At 40.8% G+C, this 11,806-nt stretch overlaps 1 protein-coding gene across 1 annotated transcript; it reads left to right on the top strand.

Annotated features, from left to right (window-relative positions):
* The first annotated feature begins 4,601 nt into the window (after positions 1-4,601).
* On the top strand, positions 4,602-10,940 carry LOC125544240 (probable sodium/metabolite cotransporter BASS2, chloroplastic). Its single transcript, XM_048707856.1, has 13 exons — positions 4,602-4,893; positions 4,972-5,089; positions 6,637-6,760; positions 6,881-6,922; positions 7,021-7,134; positions 7,260-7,322; positions 8,241-8,368; positions 9,023-9,104; positions 9,192-9,243; positions 9,340-9,437; positions 9,750-9,911; positions 10,395-10,484; positions 10,590-10,940. Exons 1-13 carry the CDS (start codon positions 4,803-4,805, stop codon positions 10,665-10,667), a joined length of 1,242 nt encoding a protein of 413 aa, XP_048563813.1. The 5' UTR covers positions 4,602-4,802; the 3' UTR covers positions 10,668-10,940.
* The last annotated feature ends 866 nt before the right edge of the window (positions 10,941-11,806 follow it).

The raw sequence follows: 11,806 nt of genomic DNA, 5'->3' as shown, positions 1-11,806 counted from the left end.
AGTGCTTGTCTAAGTGTTGGTCCAATCCAGAGCACCGTGCGGGGCCGTCCCTTGACAAACTTGGGTTACATTGGCTCCCGTACGCTTAGCTTATTCGGTGTGCCCTGAGAACGAGATATATGCAGCTCCTATCGGGATTTGTCGGCACAGCGGGTGGTCTTGCTGGACTTGTTTTACCATTGTCGAGGATGTCTTGTAACCGGGATTCCGAGTCTGATAGGGTCTTCCCGCTAGAAGGAATATCCTTCGTTGACCGTGAGAGCTTGTGATGGGCTAAGTTGGGACTCCCCTGCAGGGATTTGAACTTTCGAAAGCCGTGCCCGCGGTTATGGGCAGATGGGAATTTGTTAATGTCCGGTTGTAGAAAATCGGAAGTTGATCTTAACTAAAATACATCAACCGCGTGTGTAACAGTGATGGTCTCTTCTCGGCGGAGTCCGGGAAGTGAACATGGTGTTGGAGTAATGCTTGACGTAGGTTGTTCTAGGATCACTTCTTGATCATTAGTTGTTCGACCGTGCTTTTGCCTTCTCTTCTCGCTCTCTTTTGCGAATATGTTTAGCCACCATATATGCCAGTCGCTTGTTGCAGCTCCACCTCATACATTTTACCCTTCCTATAAGCTTAAATAGTCTTGATCGCGAGGGTGTGAGATTGCTGAGTCCCCGTGACTCACAGATACTTCCAAAACCAGCTTGCAGGTGCCGTTGAACCGTGCAGATGACGCAACCAAGCTCAAGGAGGAGCTCGATGAAGATCTTGTCCTTGTGTTGTTTCGTTCCAGTTGATAAGCAGTGGAGCCCAGTCGGGACGATCGGGGATCTGTGTAGCATTTGGGGTAGTCTTTTTTTATTTTGGTTCCGTAGTCGGACCTTGAGTGTATTTGGTTGATGTAATGCTTTAATCATGTAATTGTGTGAAGTGGCGATTGTAAGCCAACTATGTATCTCTTTCCCTTATGTATTACATGGGTTGTGTGAAGATTACCTCACTTGCGACATTGCTTTCAATGCGGTTATGCCTCTAAGTCGTGCTTCGACACGTGGGAGATATAGCCGCATCGAGGGCGTTACATTCATAACTATCTTTGCAAGCTAGCTAAAGAAGCTTCTTTATCAAAAACATAACCCTTAGGAATAACGGGCAAGTCTTCATCATCACTTTCATCAATATTATCAGATTCAATATTTTCACTCTCTCTAACCCTAACAAGTTGTTCATCAAGAAATTCACCAAGTGGCACAGTAGTATCAAGCATAGAAGTAGTTTCATCATAAGTATCATGCATAGTAGAAGTGGCATCATCAATAACATGCGACATATCAGAACGAATAGCAGAAGTAGGTTTAGGTGTCACAAGCTTACTCAAAACAGAAGGTGAATCAAGTGTAGAGCTAGATGGCAGTTCCCTACCTCCCCTCGTAGTTGAGGGATAAATCTTGGTTTTTGGATCTCTCAAGTTCTTCATAATGATAAGCAGATATAAATCCCAAGTGAATCAAAGAATAGAGCTATGCTCTCCGTCAACGGCGCCAGAAAATAGTCTTGATATTGATAACCCACAAGTATAGGGGATCGCAACAGTTTTCGAGGGTAGAGTATTCAACCCAAATTTATTGATTCGACACAAGGGGAGCCAAAGAATATTCTCAAGTATTAGCAGCTGAGTTGTCAATTCAACCACACCTGGAAACTTAATATCTGCAGCAAAGTATTTAGTAGCAAAGTAATATGATAGTAGTGGTAACGGTAGCAAAAGTAACGGTAGCAAAAGTAATGTTTTTGGTATTTTGTAGTGATGATAACAATAGCAACGGAAAAGTAAATAAGCGAAGAACAATATATGGAAAGCTCGTAGGCAATGGATCAGTGATGGAGAATTATGTCGGTGGTTCATCATGTAATAATCATAACATAGGGTGACACAGAACTAGCTCAGTTCAATCAATGTGATGTAGGCATGTATTCCGAACATAGTCATACGTGCTTATGGAAAAGAACTTGCATGACATCTTTTGTCCTACCCTCCCGTGGCAGCGGGGTCTACGGAAACTAAGGGATATTAAGGCCTCCTTTTAATAGAGTACCGGACCAAAGCATTAACACATAGTGAATACATGAACTCCTCAAACTACGGTCATCACCGGTAAGTATCCCGATTATTGTCACTTCGGGGTTAACGGATCATAACACATAATAGGTGACTATAGACTTGCAAGATAGGATCAAGAACTCTCATATATTGATGAAAACATAATAGGTTCAGATCTGAAATCATGGCACTCGGGCCCTAGTGACAAGCATTAAGCATAGCAAAGTCATAGCAACAGCAACATCAATCTCAGAACATAGTGGATACTAGGGATCAAACCCTAACAAAACTAACTCGATTACATGATAAATCTCATCCAACCCATCACCGTCCAGCAAGCCTACGATGGAATTACTCACGCACGGCGGTGAGCATCATGAAATTGGTGATGGAGGAAGGTTGATGATGACGATGGCGATGGATTCCCCTCTCCGGAGCCCCGAACGGACTCCAGATCAGCCCTCCCGAGAGGTTTTAGGGCTTGGCGGCGGCTCCGTATCGTAAAACGCGATGAATCCTTCTCTCTGATTTTTTTTCTCTCCGAAACCAAATATATAGAGTTGGAGTTGAGGTCAGAGGAGCTCCAGGGGGCCCACGAGGTAGGGGGGCGCGCCCTAGGGGGGCAGGCACGCCCCCACCCTCGTGGACAGGTGGTGCCCCCTGGTCTTCATCTTTTGCAAGAATTTTTTATTATTTCTGAATAGATGTTCCGTGAAGTTTCAGGTCATTCCGAAAACTTTTGTTTCTGCACATAAATAACACCATAGCAATTCTGCTGAAAACAGCGTCAGTCCGGGTTAGTTCCATTCAAATCATGCAAGTTAGAATCCAAAACAAGGGCAAAAGTGTTTGGAAAAGTAGATACGATGGAGACGTATCACACAACTATATGTCAAAGCATCAATGTCAACCAATGAGGGTTTGACTAATTTTGAAGTATCAGTAGGTTCTGCACAACATGACCCGCAAACATGTGCACTCCTTTCTTCTTTGCCTGCATAATGTCATCCTGCTCCAGCTTACTTGTGGCCTATATTGTATATATTGATGGCAAGTACCAAAAATGAAAAGGTTTCTTCGCTAGAACATGAATAATGAAGTTTTTTATGCCCATTGGCGGATTAAAAAATTGATGTAGCATTTCTATGCCTAAATTATTTGCCGACACCGAATATATTACATAGCAATATATTCTCTACTCTATATATGGCAACTATTAATCCAGATACAGTACCCTTGGTCATCTGTAAGCACCAACCACCCAACAAGTATCTGATGAGGTTTATATGCACTTGTTAATATCCATAATATGATTGTTTAATCTACATGTGTTGCTTTTTTGCTGGTTTGTTCTATTTGAAATGCCAGTTCCTTCACGATAACATCAAATAATACACATAACACACTAGTAAGTACAAATAGGAGAGTGGAAGGGGCGTGTCCTACCTGGCATCGCCTCAGCTTTCTCTCAGGAGGCGCCACAGGAGTGGCGCCCCAACCACTAGTATGCTCTAAGGGCAATACCAATGTCATTGCAAGAGGCCCACCATCATTCTTAAAGCGACCACCTCTCAATCTTTTCTTGTGATGCCCGAGTCACATAATGACACCGACGTGTTACAACGGTCTCCATCGTTTGCAAAGTTGTGTATGGAAGAAGTTTCTCTATGCAACTACACCATCACTAGTCACGAGTACAACATGGACTATTATCTTTGAGATGTTATATCTTTTTGTGCGTGACCTTCCTTGAGACCATCTCTAAGCCATTGGATGAGAAAATATATCACTTTTTCCAAAGACAATAATAAGCCACAAAGGAAGAAGGCATTTGGAGTGCTCCAAGTCTGTTTTGCAGTTGTCCGAGACATTGTGGGAGGACATGCAAAGTATGGGATGCGGAGACATTATAGGAGGTCATGACTCATGACAGTTTGTGTGATCATGCATAATGTAATTGTGGAGTATAAGGGTGACGAAGTATATCACCATATGAAATTTGAGCAGATGTGTGATTCTTTCCGACTTCCTGGGCAGAATCTAGCGACAAATACTCGTGAGCATGAAGTGGGCGATTCGAGAGGAAAACTATATGTCTGAATAAGTTGAATTCAAATTTGAACTTTATTGCAGAACTCCATGTTTGGGTTGTACTTCGTAATATTTATTTTTTGAATTATTGTTGCATTCAGATATTCGCACAATATAATTATGGACAAAGGAATGTGCCCACGGACGTTTTTGGGTGTCCAATGTTTTTTATGTTGTTGAGAAAATTTGGGTGTCCATTTTGAATTATTATTTTTTGAGATTTTGGTCCATTGTGATGGACGAGATGCTGCTTACACGGGTCAAGCCCGACAACCCACTTGCAGGTGGTTCACTCTCTGAACCTGGGCCTGAGGGTACGGATACTCATTCTCAACAGATTGAGCCCATTCGCAGCTGGCGTCGATCCTGACGCAGAAGAGGATCCGCCTGACTGAAGGAGGCGCACGTCCGTCGACAGAGAGGGAGCCACCTGACCTGATCCACAGGCGCGCCGCGGCCAAGCCGCCCGGATGTGTGGTTCTCCCGGCGCCCCTCGATTCCCTCGTCCCCACTGCTGCTCTCCCCGTCGACGACAACGCCAGCGCCACCACTCTCAAGAGTCTTAAACCCTCACTCCTCTCCTTCCACCACCTCTCCACACACACCATCTCTGTCAGACATGGCGCCTTCCGCGACCTGCCCTCTCCACTCCATGGCATCCGTCTCCCGCGCTCTCCGCCCGCGCCCGCGTCTCGCCGCTCCTCGTCTCGGTACGAGCCCCTTTGAAGGGTTTTTCCCCCCACTTCTCCGTTTGTTTGTCTGACCTGGTTTTGCTCGCGTGGATGCAGGGTGCGGACTGAGAGTTGGATGCTCTGTGCCAGCATATGGAAGTGCTGCCACGGAGAAGGCCGAGTGGGGATTGGCCATTGCGCCCTCACCAGCGACCACTCTTGTTCCGGTTGTCAGGTATAATGCTAATTGGACTTGTGAAATTGATCGTGTCTGGGAATGGATTGCCTAATTGCTGGGTTTTATTTTGTCAACACAGTTGCTTTTGTCGAGTGTTGACTGGTCACTATATATACGCTAATGTGAGGTAGGGGAGTTCTATATTCCCACCTTCAACTATATAGTTTTTTTTTACCAAGATAAAATTCTGAACGCTTTATTTTAGTGGTCAAAGAAATAAAGATCCTGTGTCAGAGCTTGCCAGGTTGCAAGTTTTGCAACATGGGAAGATCAAGCTACAGTGTGGGTCATGGTCATGCTCAATTTGGTCCTAGGGTGTGGGGTTCAGGCGCATTGCATGTTTTGGTCCTGGCCTATTGGGGTAGTAGGCATAGGGAGACGTTCGTTTCTTAGGTTTATTGCACTGAACAAACAGTACTCAATGAGTGACTGCAGTGAAATGCGTACAGTTATAGGTGCAATGGAATTCATTTACCTCTTTGCAAACTGATTGCACTTGTCTGTATCTTTTGGTTTGAAGTAAATGGCCATTTTATAGTGATACAACACCAACCAACATTTTTTCCCTTTTGTATTAATAACTCTAGTGGTCAAATTGTTGCTTTGCCATTAGTCCATTACCCACCAGTGAAGCTACTGGTATTTACATTAGTCATGCAATGGAATTCATTTACCTCTTTGCAATCTGTTGAACTTCCATTTCACGCTTTAATCATAGTGCAATTTCTTTTCTAAACTGCATTTTTTTCAATACTTAAATTGAAAATCAGGTGAACAAGTTGTTAAAATTTGTTGCAATGTCTCAACATAAAAGATACTTTATCATGCCCGCCTACCAATACTCTTCAACCACATTTATGCATCACGAAAAGATCCCAAGAAACTCATAGATGTGCAACAGGTAGACAGGTTTTTGCAGGTGCATGCTTAGTTAGTTCTATTCAGGTGCTCACTTAGTTATCCTTTTGCAGGTGCCCACTTAGTTATTTCTTTGCAGGTGCACATTTTCTAAAATGAGGCACATCAATGATTTTATCTTAGATGCACATCTATGCAATTCGGAATTGTGTGTATCTAGACCTACCCATGCAAGCGAAAAATCCACATTCCTCGTTGCTATGTCATGACATCTTCAGTTTTTATTTGAGAGCATTATCGACTATTTGTAACTTTCTGATTAATTTCGCTGATCACTTTTGATAGCTATAAATTATCTCTCCAATTCGTGATATTTGGCGGACTCAGTTTGCCCGTATAGTTTCGTATGAAGATTGAAGAACCATCATCAAATAGCATTAACTTTCTCCAAATAATTTGATTTCGCAAGAACCATCTTAGCTGTGATTTTTGGTCTTTCTTGATTCTCTCATTTGTTTATGCTCCTTGATTGAAGCCACCTGGGCTCAAGGCTCCGTAACCTACTTTAAACGCGATAAGGGAGGGTTCTTCCTCCTTGCTCGCATTTTTTGTATGCTTATTGACCAGATAATTCAAAAATATAATTAGTTTCCGTAAAATTTAAAAACAATTTGTTGTTTTCTCAGGAGCCGTCAAATTTTCTGCAAGGCAGAAGCTAACATTTCTAGTAACCTGCCAGCGAGCAAGCCTACTGGAGCAAGCCAGTACGAGAAAATAGTTGAGCTACTCACTACTCTTTTCCCTGTCTGGGTAAGTTGCTATGAGAGCTTCTGAAAAATTTCAGTTCTCTTGTCTTTAACTGTGTAGTCTCTTTCATTAATTTGATGCAAATCTTTGTAAATCTAGTAACGTGGAGATCACCTTTTGCAGGTCATATTAGGTACAGTTATTGGCATCTACAAGCCATCAATGGTAAACTTTCTCTCACCTATCAACTCTATTACTATGTACTCACAGCTAATGCCTTAACATATTGTATGTATGGTTTCCTACTTTCCTTGGACCTACAGGTCACCTGGTTGGAGACTGATCTTTTTACCGTGGGCCTAGGATTCCTAATGTTGTCAATGGGACTAACATTAACATTTGAAGATTTCAGGAGATGTTTAAGGAATCCATGGACAGTATGTTTCTGCCCCTTGGCCGCATGTATTTGTATAGAAATATTGACGCAGTTCTGTACTTAATACCTTATGAATTGATGTAGAATCTCTTTTGTATGTTCACTGACGTAATAGCTTCTTTGCAGGTTGGTGTGGGATTTCTTGCGCAGTATTTGATCAAACCTATGCTAGGATATGCTATCGCATTGGTAATGCTGACAATAGACATGCATAATACTGTTGATTCAGTTTTACATAATTTAGTGATTGTGGATGTTTAAATTTGTGATGAATAGTCGTATTGTTAGTTTGTTTCTTAACCAACAATTTCTGTATTGCGAAATGAAGTATTTAATTTAAATATTATAATACGTACTAACAATGTATGCACCAAAGGACCAACCGATGTAAAGTTTGATCACTGATCGCATAGTAGCAGGCTCAAGCAATTGTTCAGTCTTCATGACATGCTAAAATGACACTCTCTTTATACATGAGTAACAAGTGTACATGCGATATTCCTGTTTCATCTTTTAGTTTTTTCAAAAGCAAGCAGGTCTCTGAAGAAGTTTTCTTACTTTTGCTACTTACAAACTAATAATGTAGTAATAAGTTAATGTAGTAATAAGTAACAAACAACATATGGTTTCTCATAAATTGTTGCACCTTTGCATGGTGTTATGCAGACCATTTTCTGTGCTAAACAGACTTATGTGAGGACTTCCCAGTTCCCATGTAAAGTTTAAATGAAAACGAGGATAAATGACTCAAATTAATGAACCGGTCTAATATGCTATGCCCCGAAAAGATTTTAAAGTTCAAGAGTTATCCCTGGTTTCAAACTTTCTGATGTTTTCCTCTTATTATATGTCTTGAATTTAGTCAGCGTGACTGACTTTGCTCATTTTATTGTGCACCTCATTATCTTCTTAGTTTTTCAATTACTTTATGCTTGAGTTTAGAAATGTATGAGTTATGTTGGCAAATTGTTTCTCTTTGTTCATGGCTAATCTATTTTTAAACCTAGAATTGCTTGTACAAATGAATATTTGCACTAACATGTGTGCATAAGCCTTCTTCTTTCAGTGTATAATTATCTGCACCTAATTTGCTTTCCTATTTTACAGTCATTGAAGTTATCTGCTCCTCTTGCAACTGGTCTTATTTTGGTCTCATGTTGTCCTGGTGGTCAAGCATCAAACGTTGCAACTTACATATCCAAAGGAAATGTGGCACTTTCAGTTCTTATGACCACGTAAGCTTTGGATATTCTTTGAGAAAAGGCATTTGTTTGGTGCTTGTTTTAATCTATTTATCCATATACGGATGTACCTCCGTCTCTCTTGAATCCCTTCGCCCATTGTGGAAATGAAGCCTTTAGTATTGACTTCTGTTGCAGTTATTAGAATTCCACTAGTGTGCTAACTGTTTTCAAAATTCGCTGTATTATGCGTCACAGAATTTGGGTTATTTTGCATAAAAAGATTGATCTACATTGGTTATTGATATTCTCGCCTGCTTCCATCATAAGTACTAGCTGTCAAATTTATCTGAAGCGATCAACTTAGCACTTTCTGTAGTCCGTACCAAAAATTGCTGCCTACCATGATGGCACACACTGGTTTCAGGCTGCAAATAGGACTTACTATTGAGGATAACATGGTGTAAGTGAAAGTGCAGAATACTTTTTGAATGGGTATAATGCGCCATGTCAATCATGAGATTCTTCTAGCTGTGATTTTTCTTTAAGAAGTTTCTCTGCTGAAACTGAGCAGTGAGCAGCAAACTGTTACTTGCAAATTACTTATGTGGTGCCATTCTGTTTGATTTAATCCAGTAACCTCTTAGATGCCCTCTTACTTTATCTGCTTCCAGTACTATTCTAACAAGATTTTTCTGAATCTTCCAGTTGCTCGACTATTGGTGCTATAGCGATGACACCACTCCTTACTAAACTCCTTGCTGGTCAATTAGTCCCTGTTGATGCTGCAGTAAACACACTATGATCCGTATCTTGAATCAACTGCTTGCTAGTTTAATTGATCAAATCTTAGTTAAAATAAACTCTTTTTGTGCAGGGCTTGGCCATCAGTACTTTTCAGGTTGTTTTAGTACCGACTATCGTTGGAGGTGAATCTTAATTGAAGATCCATTGTACATTATTGTGGCATCATAGAAATGCCTTGTTTGACATATGTTGTGACACTATTTCTGTTTAATTTGCAGTGTTGGCACATGAGTATTTTCCCAAGTTTACCGAGCGGATTATCTCCATAACACCACTGATAGGGGTCATCCTCACCACCTTGCTTTGTGCTAGCCCTGTAAGTCTGTAAACAAACGATCTAATGCTTCAAGCCTTTCTTTCAGCCCATAGTCCACGCTTTGTGTCCTGATGAGAAGACGAGTGGAGTTGTTGCTTGAGTTAATTAGAATGCATTTTGTTGAACTTTAACCTAAATAATGTGTGCTCTCCACAAAGTTTGCAACTTTTATCCCATGAAATGGTGACATTGCCGACATGTAGTACTCATATACTGTTTTGAAGTTCTTATTTTTCAAGTAAATGTTATGCTCTTGTTTGTGATACAGTGCTACTTTCTTTCACTATTATTAATTGAAATTTTACATACAAGATTGGGCAAGTCGCAGAAGTGTTGAAAACTCAAGGTGCTCAACTTATTCTCCCTGTTGCTCTGCTGCATGCTGTTGCATTCGCTCTTGGCTATTGGATCTCGAAATGGTCTTCTTTCGGGGAATCAACTTCTAGAACCATCTCAATTGAGTGTGGGATGCAGGTACACAGATATTCAAATGCTCAGATTTAATATTTTTCTTATCTAGCCGTAGCACTTGTAAGGCCTTTAATAACATTATGGTTCTTGTATTATTTACCTGGATATTAGGAAGGTAAATGTAGTCAATGTATCTATTTAATGCAGTCTTTCGTGCAGTTCCTCATGTAGTTGTTGCTGAAATATTGATGTCTAAATGTGCAAATATGTTATATCTGTTTAATTGTGGTGCACACCAAAAGACCCAAGGATAAGGATAAAGATTTGCCTAGGTTTACATTATCAACACCCTGCTAATTGACCGAGGTAGTTGATAATGTACCTCTTATTCTCGAGTAGTAAATTTCAGTTTGCAGAGCATCAGAATGTGCATTAGCTGGATTGATTTTACTAGTGCATATGAAGTTTACAGCCATTTTGAACACACTCCATGTGTTTAATGCCCTTTTTGTGCTTAATAGTGACATACATTCTTCATGTTTGCAGAGTTCTGCGCTTGGATTTTTACTTGCCCAAAAGCACTTCACAAACCCTCTTGTTGCTGTTCCTTCTGCTGTCAGTGTTGTGTGCATGGCGGTAGGTTTTCTTGTCCTCTCCCCCTCATAATTCTGTAGTCACTAGTAAGTACATTATTGCGTGGTGGTTCATGTCAATATCTGACTGTTCTTTTCTTCACGACAGCTCGGAGGCAGTGCTCTCGCAGTATTCTGGAGAAACAGAGGCCTTCCAGCAGATGACAAGGACGATTTCAAGGAATGAATGAAGCAAAAACAATCCTAGGCTCCAGCTTCTAGTCGTTCCATGTTTTAGTTGAGCGTGGTTACGTCAGAGAATTTTTTATATTCCCATATTTTAGGTATGTAAAACACAAAACAGGATAAGGACGTTTGTTTATTCTAGATAATTGATTATTGGTAGGAAGGACCCTTGTTAATGATTTAGGCAAGGCTTTGCAATTAAGTTTGGTGTGTAATGTATTTTTCATCTTCTAAATAAATAAGCTGCTTCTCAGACAAAGCAGTAATTCGTTTATATATATGGTGTTATGTAGTAGGCCGGTCATATTTGTTGATTGGGTAGCAATTTAATTTGTGAGTCTCTTTGTAGGTTTTTAAAAAAAGGAGGTTTGGTTCTCAAATATTCGGTTACCGTACGTAAAAGCCTGCATCCATACCTGGGCCAGCTGGAAACAGAAGACATTACAGTGAACTATTGTTAGGCAGAATCATGATGAAATCAGTAACGCTGAACTCTGATGTCCCTCCCTAGTCTATTTATCTGTTCCTTTCCTCTTTTGTTTCTTTGTTGCGAGACGAGAGGACCGTGGGTTTTATTCCACAGAAGAAGATGAAAGGGTTACCTTCAGCTGACACTAGCTGCTCGATGCACGGCTGAACTCGCGGTGGACAACTCCGTTGTACTCCTACCAAAATTTGCCACGGCCAGCAACCCTATTCTGCCTCAAATGATTAATCTTACAGAGAATAAACTCGCTAATTCCCTCTGGGACGACGTGTCTCATCATTAGATGACCATGCAAGAACAGCAGAAACAGACGACGTGTCTCATCATTAGATGACCATGCAAGAACAGCAGAAACGCATGTATATGTTCTTGAGGCCATGTTTGTTTAGACTTTTGCTTCTGCTTTTGCACCTTTTCTATTTTGGCAAAAATGCAAAAAAAAACTTTTAAATAGGTGTGTTTTGCTTTGGCTTTTGAATTATATCATCATTTTTTTAGGCAAACTTATCCACCATATAACAATATTGATTCATAAGCCAAAAGACGAAGCAAAAGGCCCCTATTAGGAGCTTTTGTGGCTTTTTTATCTAAGTGAAAAAACATCAAAAGGAGGATGGGGCGTCGACCCGTTGGCTGAGCAGCTGGGGTAGCTG

The sequence above is a fragment of the Triticum urartu genome, chromosome 3 (genome assembly GCF_003073215.2).
Source record: "Triticum urartu cultivar G1812 chromosome 3, Tu2.1, whole genome shotgun sequence".
Taxonomy (NCBI): Eukaryota; Viridiplantae; Streptophyta; class Magnoliopsida; order Poales; family Poaceae; genus Triticum; species Triticum urartu.
Note: the sequence above shows the minus strand (reverse complement) of the source record. Positions and strands in the feature narration are given on the sequence as shown.